At 40.9% G+C, this 26,239-nt stretch overlaps 3 protein-coding genes across 6 annotated transcripts; all 3 read right to left on the bottom strand.

Moving 5' to 3' along the window:
* LOC133979915 (CLOCK-interacting pacemaker-like) lies at positions 1-7,694 on the bottom strand. 4 transcript variants are annotated; one of them, XM_062418443.1, is made up of 5 exons: positions 6,985-7,668; positions 2,164-2,346; positions 1,553-1,737; positions 260-1,313; positions 1-160 (listed from the first exon to the last, which is right to left on the bottom strand). In XM_062418443.1, exons 2-4 carry the CDS (start codon positions 2,336-2,338, stop codon positions 288-290), a joined length of 1,386 nt encoding a protein of 461 aa, XP_062274427.1. In that variant the 5' UTR covers positions 2,339-2,346; positions 6,985-7,668; the 3' UTR covers positions 1-160; positions 260-287. The 4 variants fall into 4 exon arrangements, with proteins under 4 accessions (XP_062274427.1, XP_062274426.1, XP_062274425.1 ...); XM_062418442.1 differs by having other exon boundaries at positions 1-1,313; positions 7,641-7,694; XM_062418441.1 differs by having other exon boundaries at positions 1-1,313; positions 7,404-7,668.
* Positions 7,695-8,752: 1,058 nt separating this feature from the next.
* On the bottom strand, positions 8,753-12,328 carry ccnp (cyclin P). The gene is made up of 9 exons (XM_062419308.1): positions 12,275-12,328; positions 11,424-11,549; positions 11,185-11,272; positions 10,821-10,990; positions 10,512-10,610; positions 9,706-9,861; positions 9,448-9,606; positions 9,123-9,301; positions 8,753-8,921 (listed from the first exon to the last, which is right to left on the bottom strand). The coding sequence occupies exons 1-9, from the start codon at positions 12,326-12,328 to the stop codon at positions 8,753-8,755; spliced, it is 1,200 nt and encodes a 399-aa protein (XP_062275292.1).
* A 2,711-nt stretch (positions 12,329-15,039) lies between these two features.
* akt2 (v-akt murine thymoma viral oncogene homolog 2) lies at positions 15,040-26,176 on the bottom strand. The gene is made up of 14 exons (XM_062419799.1): positions 25,596-26,176; positions 23,751-23,922; positions 23,375-23,506; positions 23,170-23,281; positions 21,682-21,835; positions 21,260-21,391; positions 21,077-21,142; positions 20,902-20,970; positions 20,380-20,502; positions 20,046-20,174; positions 19,443-19,657; positions 17,585-17,672; positions 17,386-17,488; positions 15,040-17,279 (listed from the first exon to the last, which is right to left on the bottom strand). Exons 2-14 carry the CDS (start codon positions 23,794-23,796, stop codon positions 17,200-17,202), a joined length of 1,449 nt encoding a protein of 482 aa, XP_062275783.1. The 5' UTR covers positions 23,797-23,922; positions 25,596-26,176; the 3' UTR covers positions 15,040-17,199.
* Between the last annotated feature and the right edge of the window lie 63 nt (positions 26,177-26,239).

The following is a 26,239-nucleotide window of genomic DNA, read 5'->3' on the forward strand; positions in this document are numbered from 1 at the left end:
GATTTGCCGACCTGAGTTTGACATCTCTGATAATGGAGTCACTGAATAGCAAAGAGCAGGCAATGTAGCTATACCCCACCCCTGGTGGAGGGCCCAAGAGCAGTCCAGTGTCAGGTGCGGAGGCAACAGAGAGAAGTCCATTGTTGGTATTAAGTGGCACCTGTTTGATCAGGGATATACCATTAAAACATATAATATTAATAAAACTATTAAACTCACAGTTTTCAAGTTCTCCGCAGGGGAACCCCTGAGTACTCACTCTCCCTCTGAAGGCACAAAAGATTGAACTAATCGGTAGAACTGTCAGGAGGCATAAAGGTGTCTTTGTCTGAGGATTCTTTACTGGCTTCAGGCTCCCTGTGTTGCTCTGTGTGAGACTGCTGTGGAACAGGACATCTCTGGCTTGGCTCTGATCTAGTAGTGAGAAGGGGAGCCTGCAGCATGCCCGAATCCTCTGCAGTTAGTGGTCTGCTGGCATCTCCTGTTGTAACACTCTCTGGTTTGCTGGCAGAATCTGGATGAGACAGGGTTTGTAAATTCTGCATGATGTTTAGGTTGGGGTACCTACCAGACTCTGCCATGGCTCTGTGTAGATTTTCCCAGGCCATGATACCATTCAGGCTGCAGCTGGGGTTACGGACGGCCTGGCACAGTAGCTCGGTGTGTAGGCGCAGCTGGGCAATGTCTCTGTCTGTGGCATTGCTCTGGCGCAGCAACTCCTTAGTGTGTAGTGTTATGTCCAACAGACCTGATTGTTTAAGGATTTCTACTGTGTTGAGGAAACGGCGGTGGCGAGTACTGGTGATGCGATTTCTATGAAGCCCTCTGGTTGCATGGAAGGAGGATGTGGTGCACTGACTGGACACCGATGTGGAGGTCATGCTTGAGGAGGCAGCCGCAGGACTGGAGAATGATAGAATATCTGTGGTTGAAGAAGCACACGGCTGCCCAGAGGTCCGGACTGCTAATTTGGGTTGCTTACAAAGGTGCTGATGAAGTAGATTCCCAGTCACAGGTGTGTGATCACTCTCGTGTTTTGTGCACAACCTCTTGCTCAGATTCTGGGAATCATCATTCGATGAAGTCTTATCAGGCTGCTTCTTGCTAGGATGTGGTGCAATGCGGGGGTAGGATTTGAGAATGGGTAAGTAAGTGCCACTTATTTTTTTTCCTGTGACATTTGTCTTCTGTGACGAGGGCCTGTGGTGTTGGGTGTTGGTCTGCATCGAGGCAGTCTGGATCATATGGGCTCCACCAGTCTCTCTGCTTCTATTTCTCCAGAGCAGCTGACTTCTGTTCTGGATCATGGCCGGCTAGTGTGACAAAGATACCAAGTATGAGATGAGGAGAAAGCAAGTATTGGAATGAGGGATGTGAGTAAATGTTAATTTTAAGGGAATGCAGAATGAATCCATGTTCTTCTAAGTTCATTACTGCCTCAGGATTCATTTCTACATTAACTACATACATTTTAAAAGAATTGTAATAAACAAAGGAATAATGTGCATCTCTAACCTATCCGCGTCTACGCCTGTGTTATCTGTTTAAGTACCATGTTGTTGATGACGTAGATACGTGAGAGCTCACATCCTGCTGACATCAAGGTAGGATTCCCAGAGTTCCCTTGCCCATGTTCTTGGCTTTGGTCAGACTGTGAAGTTTCTGCACTCCCTCTGGACTGGCTCCTGTTGCCCCGATGGTCTTCCACATCTGTTTGCTGCCAGTCTGAGCCATTGTCTGCGAAAACGTGGGAAGAAAGAGAATAGTGATATTTTTGCATGAATGCCACCAATCCTGTATAAGTGCTGACTCTCAGCTTTAAGGCTTTTGAAGGTGTTCAACATTCATCCTGGGTAGACATTATAGACCTTTTTAAAACAGTCTTAGGACAATGCAGCAGGATACTGGTCTGTAACATACAACCAGAGCAACCAATTCCTACACTTTACATGTAATTTGGATGTCTACACTAGTACCTCCTACTCATTGTGGGAGTACAGAGACAACACTACAAAACATTCTATAATATGTGCTTTCAATAAAGGCATTCAGCTTTTGTAATTATCATTGCCTGCACTGACTTGCACAGATGAAAGTGTATGCAGAATAGTCGTAAAGAATACATTCTCTGGTTACACAGTATTTTCTGTCACATTTGCCTACCTGAGTAGCCAGAGTCTTTCTCTGAACTCCAGCAGGAGCCCCTTACACTGGAGTTGTCTGTGCCATCAGTATCACGTATTGCCAGCATAGTCGAATTGTTGCTCTTATCTTTAGCATTCTTGCTGGATGTAACACAAGGACTACGCTCGCTGAAGGAAGGCTCTTCCTTTGGCATACTGGACCCTATTGGGAAAATACATGGCTTTTAGACTGCCTCGAAATGCCAAAAAAACAAGTGAAAAAGGAACTTAAACTTGCCAAATGCACATATAAAGACACAATTAAAAACTGGTTGAGCACTGGAAATCCACGCCCTGCATGGGAGAGCATGAAAAACATGATGGGGATGCAGTCCAAAAAATGTGCAATTTCATTGAATGGGACAACCGACCTGAACTTTCCTAACGAATTGAATGTTTGTAACTCTCTGCTTGTAACTGCATTCAGCCCCACGTTTTAGCACAGGTTGAAGAGCATCCATAACATTGATGCTGGCATGATTTGCTGGCTGATGGATTTTTTTAACAGGATCACAGCGGATGAGGGTGAATGGTGTTTTTTCTAACGATGTTTCTCCTCCACCGGATCCCCCCAGGGCTGTGTCCTCTCCCCTCTTTTGTTTTATACACAAATGAGTGTCAAAGCCGTAATGATCGGCACCACATCATAAAATTTGCAGATGATTCTGTGATTTTGTTCCTCCTCAACCGTGACAACGCCGATCATGGTTCTGTTGTGAATGATTTTATCCACTGGTGCAAATCATCATCATCATTAAATATCAACGTGGAAAAAACAAAGATGTGTATTGATTTTAGCAGAAATCCTTCCGTCATTTCCCCTGTGCTGTTGGACAGACAGTCAGACTTGTGCAGCAGTACAAATACCTTGGTACTGTGATCGATTGCGGGAACTGCACCGAACGACCTCCAAAACCTGTATCAGGTCAGAGGACTGTTGCACAAAACCTAGATAGCGGATTAGGTTGGGATTTTCCGGTTGTCCTAGCTGAATTTAGCCGGGACTCGGTTGCACGAAAGCAGAGGAGCATAAATTACCATGGAGATTTATTCTGTGCGGCTAGCCTGGTCCCAACCAATCCTGGATTGGCGAACGTGCTACAGATTGAGCCAGGATGCACTGATGAGACTTTGTCAAGCCTCAGGTGTTTGAGAAAAGCCAAATCTATCTTAGTTGACCTGAGCCATCCACTGAGGAAAGAATTCATGTTGCTACCATCAGGGCGCAGATACATTCTGCTCCGACGCAGAACAAATAGGTTCAAAAGATCATTAATTCCTGCTTCTATCAGCCTTTTAAATTATTCATGAAATCCAATCCTGTATTATTTTATTATTGTAATTATTTATTATTTGTTGTGGTGGTGGTTGTTGAATATGTTTGATGTTTGACTGCTGGCTGTAAACTGAATTGCCCCTCTGAAATAAAAAGATACCCTTGAACTCTGCCTGGGATGTACCCTGCCTACATACTACTGCATGCTGGAAAAAAAAAACCTTGGTGATTTTCTTCTGTTATTGTTTTAGATGCAAAATAGTACAAATATACTACAGTCAATGTCTTACACCTATTAAGAAAGTGATATATTTTGTTAGATACTGGTGTCATTTGAAGCAAGGAATGCACATTTTGAGCGCACCACCATTGAAATGCCTTAGATGACAATAATAACCAGAGTTGAATAGACAGCATTGATATCCCTTTTTCCAATGGCACATAGTTTCATTCAGAAAGGTAAGAATTGTAAATGTTACATAGCTCCTTAAAAGTATCAAAAACTATTCAATATTGGGTGAAAATATTTGTGTGAATTCTTTATCTTGTTGTGTAGCTGATTGCTCAGTCAACAGTTTTTTTTTTTTTTTACTGTTCAAGTGTTATACACAATGGCATATAATGACTGTTGTGTCTTTGTTTGCCTTTCGGGATGTAACCGTGGCAACTTACGCATATGGTGGCACCCTCTATTAACACTAACCTGTGAACCTTGACAAAAATGTTCAATTTCACATCTTTAGTATCCAAGTCTTGATTTGAGGTGTGTGCAGTTTACCAGGCTGTCCTTGAAGACCCCCTTCAGATAAGTTCGTACGAACTGTATCAATTTGAAAAAAGACAAATAACTAGAGACATTGCCAAAATTCTACAATTACATACATTTTGTGTAAGATTTGTGAGAAACCTAGAGGTGTATAAGTGATTGTGCATGTATGAACATGTGTATGCAGACCGTGCATTTACATAGAAGCCAGTTGAGTCCACAGAGACATATTACTCTGTTTAGCCAATTAAAACACTGTATTGCACACTGACATGCACAGACACGGAGCAGAGAGTAGATTGACGTTTTCACAGGAGGCTTTGATTTAACATTATCTATTCTACACACATGCACCTACATGACAACTGTCAATACTGAAGGTGCATGTGCTCACATTTGTGTTTTCTAACAGTCTCTAAGAGCTGCCGGAGTGTTTAAAATAAGGCCTTATTAAATGTGAAAACTGCAAACAATGGCCCTTGTAATGCATCCACGTACAGAACTCCTCAGCTCATACTTCCAGTAACAGAAATTGTGACTACATTTTGTTGTGCAATTAGTGGATTTAGGGAGTTTTTAATGAATAACTTTCTTGTGTGATGATGACCATTACTGGAGAAAAAGAAACCTCAATATTCAAATTCGTCACAATGTTGTTCTAGTAAGTGAAGATGAGAAAGTAACATTTATTTTTCATTATTTCTTCAGTTAAAGATTTGGCCAATACTTTTAACAATAGTCCTATTTTTCCCTGATCCCATATCCAAGCCTATAAAAAACAAGATTATAACTACTTTGAATTCACCTAGTAATTCCCATTCCCCTGTTGGGGAGCATCAGGGTAGTATTCATGCAAAATACTGATGTGATAAGTATGTAACTCTCTATTGATGTAAGTGGTTCCAGGAACATCACTTGACTATATATGTAAAAAGGGTTAGGGTTAAATAAATAAAACATTGTATGCATTTATGTATCCATCCCCCTAGGTAACCTTGGTCTATGTATCATCCCCTAGTTCTGGCCAACGACAGCCTTGCAGAATTTTTAACACCTTGGTGTTTATTTTGACACTCACCTAACATTCGAAGAGAATATCCAGAAACCAAAAAAAAAAAAAAAAAAGAGTTGAAAAAGAAAATATTGTGTTTACAGTCAAATATGGCCATATCTTACACTTTCTGTTTCAAAAACATATCTTTATGTCATCATACTTTCAAAAATGTCCTCCCAATTTGGTTTCTTACTACATCAGGGCTTATTGAACAAATAGCTAGACTTTTCAATAGAGCTTATAAAATTCATCATACAACCTCTCCTTGGGCACATCATTATGTAGTACTTTCACAATCTGAATCCTTAAATGTTCATAGCTAATAATAATAATAATTATATCCAGTGTTTAGCAGTATTAATCAATCAACTGTATTATCACCTTCTCCCTTCTTCACCTTGTTCTATTTTGCCAAGACTAAACTCCAAAGACTTGGTAGAATAACCAGAGCCATTATAATGAACTGAACCCCATTCCCACTTTTAATAACAACTATGGTTAAAGGCATTTAGAACACAATCTGACATCACATCAGAAAGTTTCCCTCCTTTTTACAATTTAAATATTTACACAAATTATATCCTCTTCAACTGAATCAAAATTGTATCAACTAACTTTGTAAAATGTATCTACTCTTATTTTTTTTGCTGAATGCTGTATTCTTTTAACAATCAACTTAAAAACCAGTGTTTCAGGCCGTATAGAATATTGTTTGTCTAACTTGTAAACTTTTATCATCTGCAGGTGTTGTTTTATATTTGTATTGCTTTTGTCCTGGGTGTGGACAGCAGGAAACTTACTGTACAATAGTTCTTAGTGATCCATGCCCACAGCTGGTAATGGTTCTACATCATTCTGCTGTTTTCCCCCCCTGCTAAAAATAAAATGAAAATGAAAAATGACTTTCTGTGTAACTCACAAGGAGCTGGATGGCATGCCTCCATGATGGTCAAAGTACAAATCAAAAAACAGATGAACATGTAGCGCAGAGGTGACTGAATCAGCTGGGGAAATAATCAGCTAAACTACCTCTTCCAGTGGATCCTAAATGACATTAGATACTGTCTGTGCTCTCTTTGTATCCAAGAGGAGATGGGTAGATGCAAAGACAAAGACACAAAAGTCTTGCACTTGGGTCTGCTGCAAGAAAAATGACTGTCGCAAATGTACAAAGGTAGAGGAAATGGGCTTTGGGCTTGGTGTTCATATACTGACTTTTGATACACAATTAATTAATGCTGCCAACCTTTTTTATAACCACCATGTATGCCATCTAATGTAAAGTCATATTCATCCTGGACGTATTTAAATACTCTGTGGTATTTCTTAAACTGGTGTTTCCGATATTTATGGGAGGCACGAAGTCAGTGAAGGCAGCACAATTCACTCTCATCTGAAACAGCCACCACCCTCCACCCTCCTCCCTCCTCTCTCTCTCTCTCTCACACACACACTCCTATTATGTAACACTCAACTTTGAGTCCGGCCCTCTCTATACTTCCTCTCACGTAAACACATACAAAAAACACAAATAAAAGCAGGTCGAGATTTGAACTAGATTTTGTGTGGTTATCAGACCGACGGCTTTTTGAAAGATGAAAAAAGTTATGAAAAAGTGAAAGCTTGGACAAGAAGTGGAGATTTTGCAATCCTATCATGCAACCATAGATGAATACAGCTCTACAATGTACAGTGGAAAACTTACCTCCAAATATAAAACAGCCAGTTATTTCCAATTAGTGGTCGTTTCCCCGCTTATGCGCAGTTTTATGGCGCCGGGCAAAGCTAAAGTTAACATGCAGTGTCATGTTGACACAATTAGCTGATGAAATCACAGTAAATAAAATATATTATTATCCTTCTCCTTCTCAAATATGCAGTCTGATAGGACTGTAGTGGAAATGGATTGAGAGTTGTCTAGTCTATGTCTGTCTGTCCTGAGATAATCTTACATTAAATATCTGTCAAGCTCACCTAATTACGATAAAACACATCCGGTTGATATCAAAACACAGTTCACAACTACAGACAAAACACAAGAGAGTTTATGAATAATGACAAATGTTCATTCAGTATTAAGCACAGGTTTTTATCTTCACACCACACTCCTCAGTCAGTACTTACCCAAAACGATTTATCCACCTGTATCAACCTTCACGCTTTTATTTTGAAAAACTCCGGTGGCTTATTCTAGCTAGCTTGACGCCGCCACTTGACGTGTAGATTAAATATAATAAAGTGAATAAAAGTGTATTTAATATCGACACATAATCACAATCGGAATGTATGCAGGAAAAACGGACAAGGCAGACGGAAAGTAGCCCAGGATAGAGCAAATCAACATGTTAGGTGTCCCGTTACCTTAACTGAACCCACGGTGAGCCGTTGGACCGCCTACCACACACACAATACCACGAGCTCAGTGCGCGAGCTCTCCCGCGAGCCTCACGCCCATTTGGCCATCAAGCAACTACGAGAGCCAATCAGCGATTAGCACACAGCAACGATACAGCTGAGCAGTGAAGTGTGCAGAGACACACAGAAAGAGGATCCAAACTACCAGAGAGGAGTGTCTTAAACAGCATTTGAGATTAAGGTAGAATTTATACATCTGGAGTGATGGTTGCAGGAAAAAGAAAAAGAAAAACAAAGCTGACTGACTAAATAATGTGCTGACTAAATAACAGCTGTTGACCAGTGGCAAAAGATTTGCACACAGGTAACCTGAAACCTCATGGAGCAGTAAAGCTGTAACTGTGTGTCAAGTGATTGCAAATGCAATTTTACAACATGCAGTGCGTGGGGATGTGCATTTTTTTCTAATAAAAAAGGGAAACATCCTTCAGCCGTCCCACATTCTCTACAACCATTCCTTTGGTTGTTCAGCTCATCAGCTGTGGTGGCATGGTTCAGCATGTGAGCGGGAGTTGTCAACAATGCAGCCATGGCAGCAGAATGACCTTCTGCTGCCATGTAGAGAACTGACGTCACTGCGTGCTTAACTTCAGTTGTCTAAAGAGTTATTACTGATCAAATGCATATAGCTATAAATAATAAACATAGCTGTGACTCAGTACTTTGCAGCAGACACTTTATTTTACATTAAAATTCCTTAAACAACTTGATAGACAGTCCACATCCTCTCCACAAATGACAATACAAGGTCACATCAATACAATTCATATTTTCTAAACCAGCTGCAAATTAAGATCATAAAACAGGTGTGCCACGTGGCTGGCTAAACCACACACATGCAGAGTGTATGCAGTTCTTTGACGAGCAATGTTCGGCATCAAATTTCTCCCTCTTCTTCCTCACCCATTGCCATGTAAACTCTTCAGAATCCGTAACCAAATATATACTTCCTTGGACAGCGGCTTGCGCCACAATGAATGAAGTCCTCAAGTGATACAAGTCTAGTAACACCACCTTGAAGCTTTAGGATGTAATTTTGTCCCTGTGGGTCAGGTATGTCAAGTGCATAAGCCGAGCAGACCAGAGGGGTTCTTTAGACCAGGATGTATGCTGACATGCATGGTTTCAGGGGAGGAGAACTTAATAAAAGTAGCACAGGTCTCTCGGGTGTGGGCCTTGGTTGCAGCATTGGCCAGAATGTGCATGATCCTCAGCAGGGCAGTCTCACTAAAAACAAAGCATACAGACTGACAGTGAGGATGGATGGTGACAAAGAACACTTAGTAGATGAGCAGTAAGTATTACCAAAAGGCCAGAGCTTAGTGACTACAGTGCTGATGATGTGGGTTGTGGATAAGAAGTGGTCACTGAACAGCATCTAATGCAGGATGGTTGGATAAGGGGAGTGCATTTTATCAGGTTACACACCTGCCAACATGGATGCTTGAGGCCAGGCACCAGGCAGCCTCCCCCTCTGGTGTCGGAGGCTCCGGCAGGACTTGGCGGGCCAAGCAGAGGGCCGCTCCTGCCAGCTGCACAGGCAGGAACACCACACACTGACTCTCCAAGAGGGACAACTCCAGGAGATAACGAGCCATCCACACCACCTGATGGCACATGTGACACTTCAGACTTCTGCATACTGACAGAAAACCTTCCTGACACTTCTGAGGACACTTATAGTGAAAAGAAACAGGTGGAGAGAGGGCAGGGGGCTAACGGGAATGGTGGTTTTGATATGATGTCGACCCACCTTGGCACTGCAGCGGGCAATGGAGGCAAGGAGGAGGAGGAAATGCAGAGGGGGACAGTAGGACAAATCAAACTTGAGCCCGCAGAAGACTTTGCGCTCCATTCGCAACAGCTGATGCTTAGTGTAGGTGTGATCCATTAAGTGGCAGAGTCCAGACACCTGCAAGCACAAAGGCAACATCTCTTGGGTAAATATGTCTTTAGTGCGCAGACAGGCAAGTGTAACATACTGGAGCTGGGTTGGATTGATCCAGCGTACCTCAGGAAGAACACATTCTTCCTTCTTTGCAGCAAGGAAGAGGCAAACCATGCCAAGGAGCTGCAGGTTGACCGTGGTCACCTTGATTTGACGCAGGGAACGGTTGAGGAGGTGTATGGCCAGATAGAGAGTCTCCTCCTGGAAATGCATTACCTCCTGGCAGGAAATAAACAGGGCGCACATTGTCTTCTTTATCTCAGTCTAAATTAAAAAGGAATAGTTTCACATTTTTTGAAATACGGTTAATTTTATGCAATTTTATGAGTGACATCAATCTTCTCATCTACCCAGGGTTGCAATAACATTTATTTTTATAATCCATTAATCAGTCAGTTATTTTCTCAATTTGTTTGGTCCAACAACAACAAAAAAAAGTTGCAGTTTCCCAAAGCCCAAGATGCAAGTTAAAAATCTCGTTTGGTCTCAATCAACAGTCCACAACCCAAAGACATTGAGTTTACTGTCACAGAAAACTAAAGAAACCAAAAGACGTTCACATTTGAGAGACTTGAACCACAGATTCACCTAATCAATTAATTGACTAATCATTCCAGCTCCATATCTGAGTCAGTAAGAATATGAAAAAAATAATGTTGATGCCTTTACTGTAGGCCTATTTAAGTGAATAGATGTTTTTACATTTTCCTAACAGGTCATCCATCTCTAGACAAAAAATGAGAGCCATCCTTTAACTATGGTGTTGCCAGCTTTCAACAGATTCTGATAAACAATATTATGATCTTAAAATTTTAAACAAAAGCTTTTCAGACCAGCTTTATTTTGAAAAGGAAAGAAAAAAACCTCACATGAACTTGAATGAGCCAGTCTACCAGAGTAGCCTGGGTGGCATCAGTGAAATGCCAGGGGAGGTCAGCGTTGGGAAAAGAGTTTTGGGTTTGAGTTCTCTGCAGGGTGAAAACACAGAACAATAAACAATACATAATCCAAGAGATCCAGAGCAATAGTAATTGCTAATCCTCTAGGTTGTCCCTCTTGTAAATAATAACAACAACAATAATAATAATAATAATAATGTTTGTATACAGCACATCTTAGGTACAGTACTCCATTGAGAACATAAAACCATTTAGAGACCCCCATTCTTAATATCTCACCATCATGTCCAAGAACATGTCCCAGGCAAACGTCCGGTCCCATATGAGGTCCAGTTTCTCCAGTGCTGTCTCCACCTCATGGCGCAGCAAGCTGGGAACCAGTGCCTGCAGGCTGTGAAGACCCTGCAGCCCATGAGGATAGAGAAGCACAGGCTCCTCCAGACAACCATCTGTTACACAGGAGGGAAAGGAGGACATGAAGAAATAACACAATATGCATGCAAATTATTTTACACTGTCTTTAACAGTAAAGTAATAACCTCCTACCATCTGACTTTTTAGATTTCACTTCAATTATTTATTGTTATTCTAATTATTTTAAACTGAAATTTCTGGTATAGGAGGAAGTATAAACCTTTGGTACCGATCACACTGCCAGCTGAGCATGTCTGGCTGTCCTCATGGAAACCCATGATGATGTCTTCATTTGTTTGTGCTGATAACCTTCTGTCCTGCAGACAGAAACCACTTTACACATTACTGGATCCACTCAGTCATCATTTAAGACTGTTAATATGCAAGAAAATGCATTCAAGAGCTTAGATGAAAAATGCATTGTATGTACATATTGGGAGAAGGTGACAAGCAGGACAGTATGCATACCCATCTGCGCTCTGGCTCCATTATGACAGGGGCCATCCTGGACTCATCTACTTCAACAGGCTCCCAGCGATCTTTAGGTCCACAGGCATTAGCCCAAGCTCTTAAGGGGGCTCGCCTCTCATCCGCCTGGAGGGACAACAGAAAGTTTTGTTTCCCCACGCACAGAAACTGATGCCATCAGGGGCACTTTAAAAATTCCTGCCTACCCATTTTCATTACAGCAATTGGGAAAGGACAGCCTGCTTTCTTTGATACCACTGACTGTGTGGCTGCTGTTCATTATCTGTAGGATTCTTATTTTCTTCAAGATACAGTTCACTCCTAAATGAATGTGCTCAAAGAGAGGTTCAGTTCTGGTCATCAAGGTCCAATCAGCGACCTCCTTCACACCTGGGATGACAGGTGAACTCAATTACTTTCCTGACTAAGCAGAAATGGAGCAGTTCAACACTTAAAGATAATAGTTTAACAAGAGTTGAACTGACGTGTGAAGGTTATTACCTGGAGAATAATGTCATTATTAGGTCAAGGCTTAATCATTCTTCTTTATCTGTAAATTCACCCAATCAATGATTATTATCTACTATCCATTAGTTTGGGAAATAAGTGAACAGCAACGCCATCAAGGGAAAATACACGTTTTTTAATGTTTTTATTTTTTTTCCTTCTTCTTCTTTTTACAAATAACCAACAGCTGTAATTGCACATCTGCAACTCAAGCACATATGAAGACTGTAACTTGGTGTTCATGTGTGAAATGCTTCACAACAGTTAATTGGTGAAGTTTACATTGTTCTGATAATGTAATCAAGACCGGTCTGGTTTGTTGGGCCCACTGAACAGACGCTCACCTTCTTGTGTAAGTCCAGCAGCGGTTTTGAGCCGCAGAAACCGGTCCTGGCCATAATCACAGCTGGAGACAGAGTTCCCGTACCGGCCCGCTGCAGCTACTTATCCACGGGTGTTAGCGGAGGCCTGGAGCAGAGAGAGAGCAGCCATGCCGCCCAGAGAGCCACTAATAAAGACAGGTGGGCCGAGCTAATTGGGGTGGGGACTTCAGCGTCAAGGTAGCCAGGAGAACTTCCGGCCGATAAGTAAAATTGAATAGAGTAGATGGTCATCGTACATTGTACAACGAAATTGAGATGGAACCCCTCATTAGTGCAAATCGATGAAAAGTGCAAAGATAAAAACATTAATACTAAAATAAAAAACAAACAAACATAAATACCAAGCACACACCTCACATACAACATGTCATTCAAATAATTGCCCAGTCAACCAGATCTCAATCCACGATCAGCTCCTTCGTCTTGGTGGTGTAAAGGACCAGGTTATTGGCTCTTGCACCACCTCAGCCCTGTAGGTAAATTCACCCCCCTCAGAAATGAGTTCCACTACTGTGTAGTCGACTGCAAACTTAATAATGGTGTTGCTGGAGTAAGCAGGGGTACAGTCATGAGTGTAGAGGATGTAGAGTAGGGGGCTCAGCACACAGCCCTGTGGGGAGCCGGTACTGATGGATGCATTTAAAAATATATGTATTTAAACTTTTGACTAAGTTATGCTTAAATTCAGTCAATGTAAAATAGCTCACCATGCACCCTTCAATATAGCAGCAGTTTGCTCATTCAAGATTTGTACAAGAACTAATTAAACTTTGCATCCCAAACCAAAACTCCACTGCTGTGGTTTAATGCTTATTGGTTCTTGGGAGTTTCATGCAATCAACACAAACCTGTATCGCTGCAATAAACCACTAACAAAACATTTGCTTTTGGGGGTGTGGGGATGTTTTTTCCTTCCTCATTGTCATATCTGAGGGAGACAAAATAATGCAAATACTTTTCAATGTTATGCAATAAATTGAACACTACATACAACACCTTCAAAAACGACCTAACCTAGTTAAATCAACAGCTCTCTGACAATGTGTCACAATCAGGGCCGTAGACAGAGTGTTAGAAATACTGAGTCCCCCTGAATGCAACCCTGCCTCCCCCAAGATATTTTTGTATACACCAAAAAAAAAAAGAAAAAGTCCTACCCCCCACATTTCTATAAAAATTGAATTGATAAAATCTATTTTTGTAAAGTTTAATCTCCCTACATCATTGCCTAAATGCTGTTTCAAAGCTTTTTCCTACAGTGCTGGGATTTGATTGGGAAATACCAAATCCTCCTATTTCATCATGTTTCTGGCCTATAACAGTCACATTTAAGGATATTGGACTAAATATGATCAGAACCAGTCTTACTCAACATGTAAATGTGTTCAACTATATTTAAAATTACTTGTATCAGTATCGACGTGACCTCCTCAATGATAGCTGAACACTGTAAGCTTAAAACTTGTACAGGTGAATATTGTGAAAATATCATAAAACACACACACACAGTTTTATTCAGTAAAAATGTTTACTGGCACATTATAGTTGCAAATGTTATAAGCTACCATATTGTAGCAGGTATCACCCGTTACATTGTAAAGTCTTGCAAAGGGGGGCTGAAACTGTCTACCAGGACGTCACCCTCCCCTTTAAGATTGCTTTTTTTTCATTGCCCTCTGAGCCTCAACTAACAGCAACAAGCAAAAAAAATTCTTGTTACACCAGCATCAGGTGTGACATTCGTGACTGTTGATCACATTCAAATATACAGAGAAGCAAGGTAACCATAGTAAAGCTGCAAATCAAATACTACAAAGCTGCAGGCCTCCCCTTCTACGAATGCTGCATTCTCCATCAAGCTTTTTTTGTTGTTGTTTTTTTTGGTATTTACACAATAGTGAAGAGGCACTTCTTGTGCCTGTGTATGCCTACAGGAGAGGTCAGGGCTATTAACTTGCATGTTTAGCTGTGAAGCATTGCTTAAAGCGTGGCCAGCAGCGAGGTTCAGTGTATGGCTTCACAACCAATATTAAAAAAGTTCAGCAGCACCCCCTTATGGCCATGATAGCAATGAAGGCAAATCCACAGTGGAGTCCATCAGTGCAGTGGTTCTGATATCCGGCCCTGCCGTTTCCAAAGCAGGACACTAGGCTAGAGTATGATGGCTGTGCCTGAGCCAGTGAGAAGAGGTGCTGGAGTTGTGGACTGTAAATCAAAGCCATTTGATCACATTAACATCCGCAGGAACTGGAGCCACCTGCTGCCCAATGATGAGAGTCAAAACCTGCTGCTTTTCTGTGTCTTTATCACTACTTTCACTCAAACGTCTCGCAGTCAGCCTCTGGCACTCTTTCACTCACACAAACTTAAATAAAAGCAAATTAACATGTGACATCAGGGGTATCCTCAGAGAATGCTTATTGATGATTTTTACTAAACCTTTTACACAATTATTGTGTTTAAGTATTGTCTTGAAAATAGAAACAATTTTGAAAGTACACAGCCTGCAAGATGTAGATAACTTTGTTAATGTGATTGCTTAGATTTAGGGACCATTTGTTCTTGTTTTAAAAATAATCAAACTGTATGTAGGTGTATGCTTAATTATGTTAATTATAAACAGTATAAATCAGTGCATCATCAGTCACTGATAAACACAGTATAAGCTAAATAAGCAATCCTCTATTGGAAACCCCTTCAGAAGAAGAACTTAATAAAAAAGAAAGCAGTTTAAAAACTTTTAATATATATATTTTATATAATGTATACTTAACAAGACAATATGTCTTCCAAATTTTGAGAAATAGATGGACAAAAAGAGGAGGAAAAAAATCAACAAACAAAAACAAAACAATGACAACCAAAAAGGTTTTGATGTTCCTTTAGTGAAGCTCAAAGAGCAACCAACATCTCTTCCAGCAATGTGGAATATAATAGGCCTGCGTCAATATGAGCACTTTTTAATATGCTGTCCAGAGCGTCGGACTCAAAGTATGCAGGGTTTTTTTTTAAATTTCAACTAAACAATACATCAGCCGATATTGATTAGTTCCTTCTTTTCTGTTGAAGGTTGGTCGACCAGCTCACGTGTTGTTTAGTTGGATTGTAAACCTGCAGGTATACAACTACATAGATTTAAGTGCACAGCCTCATAAAAACAAACAAAACAAAAAACAAACCAATTACTCTAAAACAGCAAATGTGGAATCATTTGAAGTGTTAAACGTCAACCAAGTCAGTCAATTTTTTGGCCTCATAATAACAACGATTTAACTTCTTTTTTTCTCATATGGGAACATTCAAAAGCTTATTTTAAAAAATATTTTAAAAACTTACACTGATATTACGAATAGAAAAAAACAAACAAAATATTGGTGCCTAACCCTTTAGCTAGGGAGTGACAATTACTGGATTGAGGACAGCGAATGGCTACGTTTGTCTACAGTGGTCTCTGTAAACGGGCTGGAGAAAAAGGCTGTGGTCAAGTGTATAGTCTCTATTCTCCCCCTTCCTTCCATTCTTACTGTCTTTAACACGCTGGGCAACTGGCCTTAATGAAAAAGTTTGTTGGTCTGTCAGTCAGAAACACTTTACTGTGTATGATGCAGGACACAGCAACTTGGACTCGCTGCATCACTTTGAGTTCAATTAATGCAGCGTTTTAAAGCAAAGGTAAGCCATGCAAGACATCCCAGTTTCTAATCCTGACTGAGTCAATTTAGCACTGAGCAGCTCACCATAAATTACATGCTTGTTCCCTTTAAAGAAGGCCATTGAGTGTGCCGTGTAGTGTCCTCTCTTGTCGATATTCCAGCAATAGTTCAGAGTTCTTAAAAACATGCATCAAAAACAGACACAAATGGATGGTTGAGAATTAAAAAAAAAAAAAGAAGGTTGTTCATACATTCTCTTGCACTCATATTCACTCTTGCATACATTCAAAACATCCACTCGTCCATTCGCGTACACACACACACACACACACACACACACACACACACACACACACACACACACACACACACACACACACACACACACACACACACACACACACACGCAGTGCAAACACAGAAATGGCAACCCTCCTCCCCATTTCCCCCCCAACTGTAGGAGCGGTCCCACACTTGATTTGTAACAGCAAATTCCAGAAAGAGCACTTGTTAAAAAAAAAAGAAAATGGAAAACAACAACAACAAAAAAACAGAAAAAAAATGCAGAAATATGGCTTTACATTTAAAACCGTAACAATCGATGAAATAAAAATTTGCCCGCCCCCCAACACAAATCTTTTCCATTTCCTAATTGTGATTATACTTTTTTTTTTTTTTTAATTCTATCAAGTAAGTTTTTATATATATGCAGTCTATGCACGGGTGGGTTTTGTATGCAACTGTGTGTGTAGCATGGGTACAGCTGGTAAAGAGGTGGTACTTGCTGGCATAACCTGGTTTTCAAAGTGTCAAGGCTTTGATGTGGTGCCCAGTGTAGTGCAGCAGAGGTCCTGCAGGGAAGCCTGAAGCGAACCCGAGAGGACGTACAGAGACAAAGCTGCCAGTCTGTCCACACAAACCTGCTGAGGTCAGTCATTTGCGGCCTGTGTGTTCGTTTCATACTCTATGATCCATGGCTTGTCTGATTTGCCAGTATATGTATATGTATGTGTGTGTGTGTGTGTGTGTGGGTGGGTGTGTGTGTGTGTGTGTGTGCGCGTGCGTGTCTGTGTGTGTGTATGTGTGTGTGAGTGAGTTCAAGACCAAAATGAAAAATGTGTGTCTTGTGCCAGTTTTCCGTTTGTGTCATTCGAAATTCCCCAGCAGTGCAAGTGTGTATGTGGGATAGGGATCGTGTGTTAGCCTGCCTGCTTGTTCAAAAGTCTTGAATGATCATTCCCGTACGCTGGCTGAGTATGAGAACTGAGGGAAGTGCGTTCGCTGATCCGAATCCTCTGGGTCTAAACTGTCATCTGCAGTGTCCACAAACAGAGAGGGGGAGAGAAGAAATGCTTATTAAAACACATACATCTAGTTGTTAAGCACAAGAGAAAGATGCACAGAAGCAGATGTACTTACACTTGTCTGGAGGAGTTATAGTAATGGTTTGTGCTGTGAACTCATCATCGAAGTAACGCGTGTCTGTCTCTGATGTTACCTGGGGCTTGAAGGGTGGAATAAGCTGAGGGGGTGATGAAGGAAGTGAGTCATTTTACATCCAGAACATCTTCTTTTTTTTTAATGTCAAATCATTACCTTTCTCCCTCCGGTACCTCACCTTTTTTTCAATGACATCCTGCCAGTTGATGGAGGTGAAGAACTTGTGGCTCATTACTTCTTTGGCATCGTCTGGTCCGCCTCCGAGCCTGTGAACAAAAACAACAACACCATCACCAACCACTCATCAGCTACCATTTTTTATACAGATAACAGTGTAACACCATCATTAGTAATGTGCATGCACGTACGCTGTGTTGTTCTCTTATGACTTGTATTTACCAATTTCTAGGCATATTTATTCTTCATTTCCTTACTGCTTATAGGTGCATGTGTCTGCCTGCAGGCAGCGCTCAATGTACTAATATTAGCACGTCTCCGAGTGCTACCTGAAACACTGGTCTCGACCAAAACAAAAATCAATTATGTCCTCGTCTACGGCCATTACCCTATACCAAAACTAATCAAAAAAGGAGCGAGGGCTTAAATAATGTTGTTTGCTGAACATGTGGTGTCCCTGAGCACTGTGGAAGATGAGGAAGAAGGTATCAAAAACTAATCAAGCACTAAAGACAAGGTGCAAAATCCCAGGAAGAGTGTTTTTCTGAAGGAGTAATGCTGCATCTGCAGGAGTCACACATTCAGTTGGATGGATGTTTGCATGGTGAAACAGAACATAAACAGGTATAAATGTATTCTTTTATCTTAAACGAATAGTGTGCCGTTTAACTTGACATTAATGCATATAACCACTTAGTTTCAGATGTTTCTCTAGATTGGTTCGGTTTTTAGTTGTTGCTGTGCATGCAATAAATAATTTCACTGCAAGCTTCTTAATATAAAAAATATCAGCTGGAAATTATTTAATACAACAAGTAAAGCCCACTTAATACATTGCCATTGTTGATATTATCAGGAGATTTCAGCACATCACAGAAATATCCATGTTTATGTCCATCAGTAACTGACAAACTACAGGTCAGAAAAGCCGAAAATGTAACTGACAAACAGTGTTTCCATTACATCGTTTCTACAACTAACTCAATTATCAACTGTATCCCAGTCACTTCTGACTAAATGTGACCAATTTGTTTGTAAATTGATGGGATCTCGATCAAAAATGATTATGGAAATATATTAAAATTGAATACTGGCTGACATCATTAAAATATTTTCTAAATTCTTAAATAAAGATGTCAGTTTCAAAAATATAGGCAATATCAAACAGTCTGCAGCTATATAGCTGCAGTAAGTTGTTTCCTGCTGAGTGTTTAAAAAACACTAATATATCAGTAACTTGAACAATTTCTATATTTAATTTTTTTTAAATGCTTTAATTTTAATTCTATACTTACTGTAACTAATTTACAGTCTTGCAAAAACAATGATACAATACTATAATGGAAACTACTGTTAGGTTGTCATGTGCTTATTTTTACCCCAATTATTCTGCTATCTCAATTTTTTATTAGCCATGCTCGAGGCATCGCTCTGGGGATGGCAATGTAGGTCGGTCTGTCTTTCGGTCAGACGGTCCACCAGTCTGGTCCGGACTGTCGGATGGATGACTGTCATAAAAATGTGTGCAGACAATAAAGATTTCCAGAGGATGAAGCCTGCTGTCTTTGATGATCCTCAGACTTTTCCTCTATCACCATCATCAGGTCAAAACATTATGACCAAATACCTGCAAAACTAACATCACCTTCAGCTGTAATTAGTGTTTCATGTTAACTAGCAGATAATATAACATGCTAAACTAAGATGGTAAACATTACACCTGCTAAACATCAGTATGTTAGCACTACTATTGTGAGCATGTTGCAACGCTACTGTGAGCATTTAACTCGTAGAGCCGCAATAGACTCTTAGCTTCATTATTTCACTACACCACGAGTTAGTTCTGAACACAGACACACCTTTGTTTGGGATCCTTTTTGAGCAGGCCGGCCAGCAGGGCCTTGGCCTCAGGAGCCAGGTTCTTGGGGAAGCGGATCTCCTCCATGAGGATGAGCTCAAAGAGACGCTCGTGGTCCTGGTTGTAGAATGGCAACCGTCCGCACATCATCTCGTACATGACCACGCCCAGGCCCCACCAGTCCACCGCTCGTCCGTAGTCATTGTCTTCTAGTACCTGACGGGGTATTGATGGGGAGAGTTGTGTGAGGAGGGTTTTTTTTTTACATTGTTGCTATGGTTTCCCAAAATCAAAATATTTAGCAAGTCAAGACCAAAAAGCTCTGTGGAGGCAATTCATATTTTACATCCTGTGACTAGCCACAATTTCACAGTACAATTTACTGATTCAAAATCACTACCAATATTGTAATCAACTCTACTGGTTTTCAGATAATGTCGAACAATGGAGTCGACAGTCATTCCAAAACGTTCCTACCAGACGTCCCACACAAGTCAATATTAAAGAAGTTAGTAGTAGTAATTAGTTTCCATCATGTGCTCATTCAGCTTTGTAGCGATCAATGATCAGACATACACTGATGTCACAGCCATCGTAGACTAACCTCAGGTGCCAGGTACTCTGGAGTCCCACAGAAGGTTTTCATGGTGGCGCCGTCTGTGATCCCTTCTTTACACAACCCAAAGTCTGTTATCTTTATATGGCCATCTTTGTCTAACATGAGGTTTTCCAGCTGAATAGAGAAAGAGAGAATTACTTGATGAGCAACCATGACTACATGACTGAAACTCAAAAAGCAGGGATGCACAAGAAGCTAAAATGTTGATTAAAATATGTTTTTTGTCAAGTAGCAGCTCTAACTTTTTCTCTTTTCTCACTGTCACTGCACAAAATTATAATGTGATAAATGAATACTGTCAGAGCAAGATGCCGCTTGCCTTTAAATCCCTGTAAACTACATTGCGTGAGTGTAGGTACTCCAGTGCTGACACTATTTCTGCACCGTAGAATCGCGCCCTTTCTTCTGTGAACACTCGGTCCCGGGATAAATGAAAGAAGAGCTGCAAAAGAATAAAAAAAGTACATGTGGGAATTAGGAACAACAATTCCTGTGTGTGTCTACATATGTCTGGAGATCTTTCATTTCATAGAGATCCGTCATTATCTCATCTGTTAGGGTTATTTTTTTAAATTTCTAGGTGCACGTCTAGAAGCGTTAAGAAAACTTGCTTTCTAATCCAAATTTTGGCTTAACTACATGCACAGTACATGCAATAACTAATTTCTATGATATGTGGGTATAACAGTAAAATCCAAAAATGATCACTCTATCTGATAAGGTTGCATTTCAAACATTAAATCTATCCAAAGTGTTGTAGGGTTTTACTACAATGAGTGTCATCAACACAACCGATATGAATGTAGGTCGGATGAAAAAAAAAAAAAGAGAAAACACTTACTTCTCCACCATTTGCATACTCCATCACAAAGCATAGCCGGTCATGTGTTTGAAATGCGTATTTTAGTGTCTGTATAGGAAGAAAACAAAAATTAGTCACAGCATACACTGATTAAATGACCTCTTAATGTTGGAAAGCACAAAATGAGGCAATGGTCCGGGCGCTGGTGACTGACCGTTAGAAAGGGATGCCGCGTATTTTGGAGAACTCTGCTCTCTGTAACTGTGTGTGCCACCTCATCCTAAACAAATACACATATATACACACGTTTAGCAATAATAGTGATATCACATAAAGAAGAGATGGTAACACTGTTCCAAAACAATTAAAAATATATTTGAATGTGATAAGCACTAACTTTAGCAATGATGACTTCTTTGCGGAGGATTTTCATGGCATAGTACATCCCTGTGGCCTTCTCTTTCACCAGGATCACTTTACCAAATGTCCCTTTGCCCAGCAGCTTCAGGTAGTCAAAATCACTCATGGTCTGTGGGGATGATCACCAATGATACACCATGAAAAAAATGCATACATGTGCTTATGCTCTCTGCTTTACGTCAGACATTATCACTTGGAGTGAATCCCCGCAAGGCAAGATAGAAAATAAACACACAAATGTTATCCTCTGCTCACTTTAGGGTCATTTCACCAAAAAAAAAAAAAAAAGCTTTGAGAAAGAGGCTTAAAGTTTGAACAACTTGCTCAATAAAGATGAGCTTAGCTTGACAAACACAGCAAAACGTTCAGCTGCCAGACACTGCTTGTGCAAATACTGACCACTTTTGTGCGGGATTTGGACACAGCAATCTCCATCTCCTCTGTGCCGCTGCTGTCACTCGGTGAGCCAAATTTGATCTCCATGGGCTCCTCATCCTGATGCTGACTCTTCAGGCTATTCGCCACAGCCTGGATCGATCGCATCCATTCCTCCCTGATCCGGTAGAAAACACACATTAACCTTATCAAATCTGGCCACTGCCATGTCTGAATTACTCTAAACCTGATTCTCTAAAGATTGGCACAAGTTTTGCTTTAAGATATAAATTGCTGTCACCAATAACATATGTGAATGAATTTATCGTATTCAGACAGATGGCATTGAGGTTGTGTCAAAAATATATCTTAAGGGGAAAAAAGGAGTGGCGTAAACTACGTTTAGAAGGTAGAGGATAATCTGTGCAACATTTATCTTGGGGCAGCTGGGATTTGGTACTTGGCAGAGCCGATGTAAACAAAACCTGATGACGATTGCTTGGGTTAGGGATGAATAATCAGGTCTAATCTGGCACTGAATTCTATTTTAAACATGATGATCTTTCCTTCTTTTATAAACTAAAATGGATTTCACTGCCTATAATAAAGAAAGGCCCATTTAGGCCCTCTGTGATTCATTTGTGAGCATGTTTTTCCTGTTGTCTCACTGCCCTTACTTACAAAAAAAAGCTCTAGACACACTAAAATGTGCTTCTTTCAAAATAAAATGTTCATTGGTAATATTTTGATATCATCGAGTGTTAAACAAAATTGCAAACACATTCCCCCCTCCCTGACATTATAAACACTGTCAAATCCATTTTAATCTACAGTGGAGACTCAAGGATAAGGTTCTAAGACTATGTCCATACTAAGCTCGCTAAATCTGAAAACCCATTTTGCCTTTTTTTTTTTGACCTTCTGTTCGCACTAAGCCAGTGTTTTTAATGTCCAAAAATGTTTTCCAGATCGGATCCATTTGTAAACAGTCTAACTGTGTCAGTTTGGACAAAGGAAACAGCTAGACATGGTCAGGACTGTGTGGCCGTAATGTTAAGAGGACAACTTTTAGTTTTTTCACTTACTTTACATGCCAAATAAGTGATCACAAAAAAACCAAGTGATATCTGATTTGACTGACATCAATTGATCATTAAACCAAAAGGAAACATATGTCAATTAGAACAACTAAATGGTGTGTTTTTTCTGTACTGAAACACAACACTGTAAGTGATAATGAAGAGCAAGAGGCAACAGAACAGAGCTTTACTCTGCTGGGACTCTGATGTTAAGTTTAAGCAGGAAGATGTAGCAGTTTTCTTGTTTTAGTGTTTTAGTGTGAACAGACAACTTTCCAGAAATACCCTGAAAGCAATGATGTGCCAGAAGTAGTTATGAACTAGGTGGATGTAATTTCAAAAGCCTGCTACAGACGGCGTTCTCCCATTTTCACTGAGGCTGTTTCAACCTCTGAAAGACAAAAATGAAACTCTCAGAATAAACGTCATTTACCTCTCATCATTACTGTCTACGTGGAAGGTGCGCTCGATAACCGAGGTCCACTGCAGGCAACGAATGACGAATGTGTTGGGCCTGGGGCGCTCAGTCTTCATCAACTGGCATTCTGCAAAGTGGAAACACATCAGCTAAGACTGAGGGGCCCGAAAGCATGAACACTAAAACCGTCTCTGTTCGCCAGCTGGAGTGGAAAACTGACCTGCGACGGAGAAGTTGTTGAGTGGCGGGAGGCTGTGATCACTGGACACCTCGGGTTTCTCTTTGTAGCCGATAAAGGAGCCGTCGCTCTTTAAGATGAAGTAACGAGGCCTCCATGTTTTGATGTATTCACCTGGAAAAACAGACAGAAGAAGATTCGTGAGCCAACCGAGGGTGAATGTTTGACTAAATATTGGTGTGTTTCGCTTTAATATTACTAAATACACTCACTCAGCGTCATAATATTGTTACCACTATAAATGATTCAAAGCAGCTGTTCATCAATAGGTTAACTACTAATTTGAGCCACCTTACAAGCCTACATGGACTTTAATGCAGACTCAGATGATGGACAGTGAACACAAGGGGCCTCTTACCTCTCTTGTGGAGCCATCCTTCTCTCACAACACTGACTTCATTCATGCTGGGGCAGAGGACTGTCTGGGTTGGGGAGGGGGCTGCAAACAAGCTGGTGGAAATCGTGCAAACTGCTTCTACTGGTCAAGTGCCTTACAGTGGCTCAGATAAAATACATGTACAATATAATGCCTGAAAGAAGAAGAGAAAAGAGAAAGATAGTGTTGATGCAGGAAACACGATGGGTGTCATGTTGTCAATAAAATGTGCAGACAATGCTAATCACAGCTTCACCAGGTGATCACGAGGCCATTAAAAGTCATTCAAAGAAATATCACATAAATTAAAGACTAAAGACTGAATATGTGAGAAAATCAAAACCTCCACTGACATGTAGAGCTGTGAACAAAACTGGTGCATGACTTCACTCGCTTAAAACAAAAACATAGCCTTAGGTAATGCTGTTTTTTTGCACACACACTTGCCTTCTTGACTGTAGAGAAATAAATGCGAAAGGACACGTGGCCTAAAGGAAGTTAAACTACAGCCAGGGAGGTGGAGGTGAAGACATAAAGTGAAACTGATTTCACAAAACAAAAGGAAACTTTCTGTGAATTGCTACTGAAGCCTATCAAGTTGTCACCACCGCACTGCGCTGGAATACATTCCTCACCTTCGCTGTGTTGCCTTGAAACACAACTCCACAACAAAGAAAAGTGCTGAAATCTGCACATCTGCTCACCACCTCATATCTGACCATCTGACTCTTACTACAGTGACAGCCAAGAATGGGGAACAGTAGATATTAAAACTGCAGGCAAACACTCCCAGATATTTCCTGGGGTTTCAGAGTCATGATATAAATATAGTAGATCTTGTAACTCTGGTGATGCCAGGTAGAAGTTAAATATCAATCATAGCACTGGTCAAACAATTAGCAAAATGGCAGCAATGCTCTGTATTGTCAGATGTAATAGGTTACTGTACCAAGGCTCATGCTGAATGTTATGGAGAGGCCTTGGTGATCAGGGTCAGCCCTAAATCAGCAGCTTATGTTAGATAATAGGTTTACCAGAATTTCACAGTGTTTCAGTGAAAGTGATGGGGTCGAATATTACATTGCATACAGTCACCAGGCCACAAAAACTGTTTGAACTGCTTTGTTTACAAAGATAAAAAGATAAGGCTTCACTCGACTTCAGACTTTTTTATGGCCATGAAAGGTGCATCCACGGCTGTACAACACACACTAACTTCAGTGACTGCTTTAATAGACAAAACACGCCGAGCACAACAACTTTTCACCGCACCTACGTCAAGTTCAAACTTCAATGGACAAAACAGGACATCAACAACAGCTAACATCTAACTAGTGAAGCGTTAAGGCAACTTGGTTTACACGCAGCACCACTTCAGGAAACAACAAAGAGACAATACATATCAATTATTTTCAAGTGTAGCTACCCTGTTTAAATTATCCCGTTTAATTCATGTTTCAAAAATTACAGACAGCACCCAAACGTGGCGACAAACGTAAACACGAACATAAGGTTAACACATCCTCATCCTTTCAGTGTGGAGGCTAGGCTAACACAGTCAAAGTCAACAAACGACACCTTCCAAGTCCAAGACATGTAGTTAGCTTTTCGATCTCAGTTTAACCGTGAACAACACGTTACGACCATAGCTGAAGAGCACTTTTGGCCAAGCGGTACGCCAGACAGCACTGAGGACACTGACCATGACCGCATTACGACCAAACAAGGCAGATAGCCAACATAGCTTTGGAGCTAACCGCTAGTTAGCACGTCAGTTAGCCACTCGTGCTAGTTCTCCTACTCATTGCCCCGGCTTTTTTTTCTTACCTCGGCTTCAGCGACTAAAAAAAATATCCTGCAGCTATAAGTCCTTGAAGAGGCTCAGAGGTGCGCCGTCACAAAGACCCCACCAGTTATCACTTGAAGCGTGTGTGTACTGAACTCTGTCAATGATCACACAGCTTTAGCGGACTGCTCGCTGAGCTTGTTTTCTCCTCTCACAACAACAGCGGCGGCGGCGTGCTCGGTTTGTTGCTGCTGCTGCAGTGGTTGACTGAAGCACGGGCGAACCAGCGAGAGAGAATAAAGTCCTCTGAGCTCCTACTAGATGGATAAATATGCTGAATACGACTAGAAATAAATGTCAAATCCTGGGCATATAAAAGCGCCTCTTCATAGGTTTAATGTGGATAGTCGCCTGCTGCTGCTTCGCGTGGAAGCCCTCCGTCCCAGGCAGACAGTACAGCAGCCCCGCAGACACACTCAAAAGGAAATGACGTCCGAGGCCAGAGAGGGTCCACTGCACCTGAACAGTCGGTGTGAAAGTACATCAAGTACCATACTGTAACCTTACCCTCACCCCGACTGCACAAAGTTTGAGTACAGACTAATATAGAGATAGGCAGTGTAAAAAATAACTAAAAATGCATCCATCTTAAAACACCAAGCATTTCTTTAGATGACCCATGCAA

Source organism: Scomber scombrus, chromosome 5 (genome assembly GCF_963691925.1).
Source record: "Scomber scombrus chromosome 5, fScoSco1.1, whole genome shotgun sequence".
In the NCBI taxonomy this organism is placed as follows: Eukaryota; Metazoa; Chordata; class Actinopteri; order Scombriformes; family Scombridae; genus Scomber; species Scomber scombrus.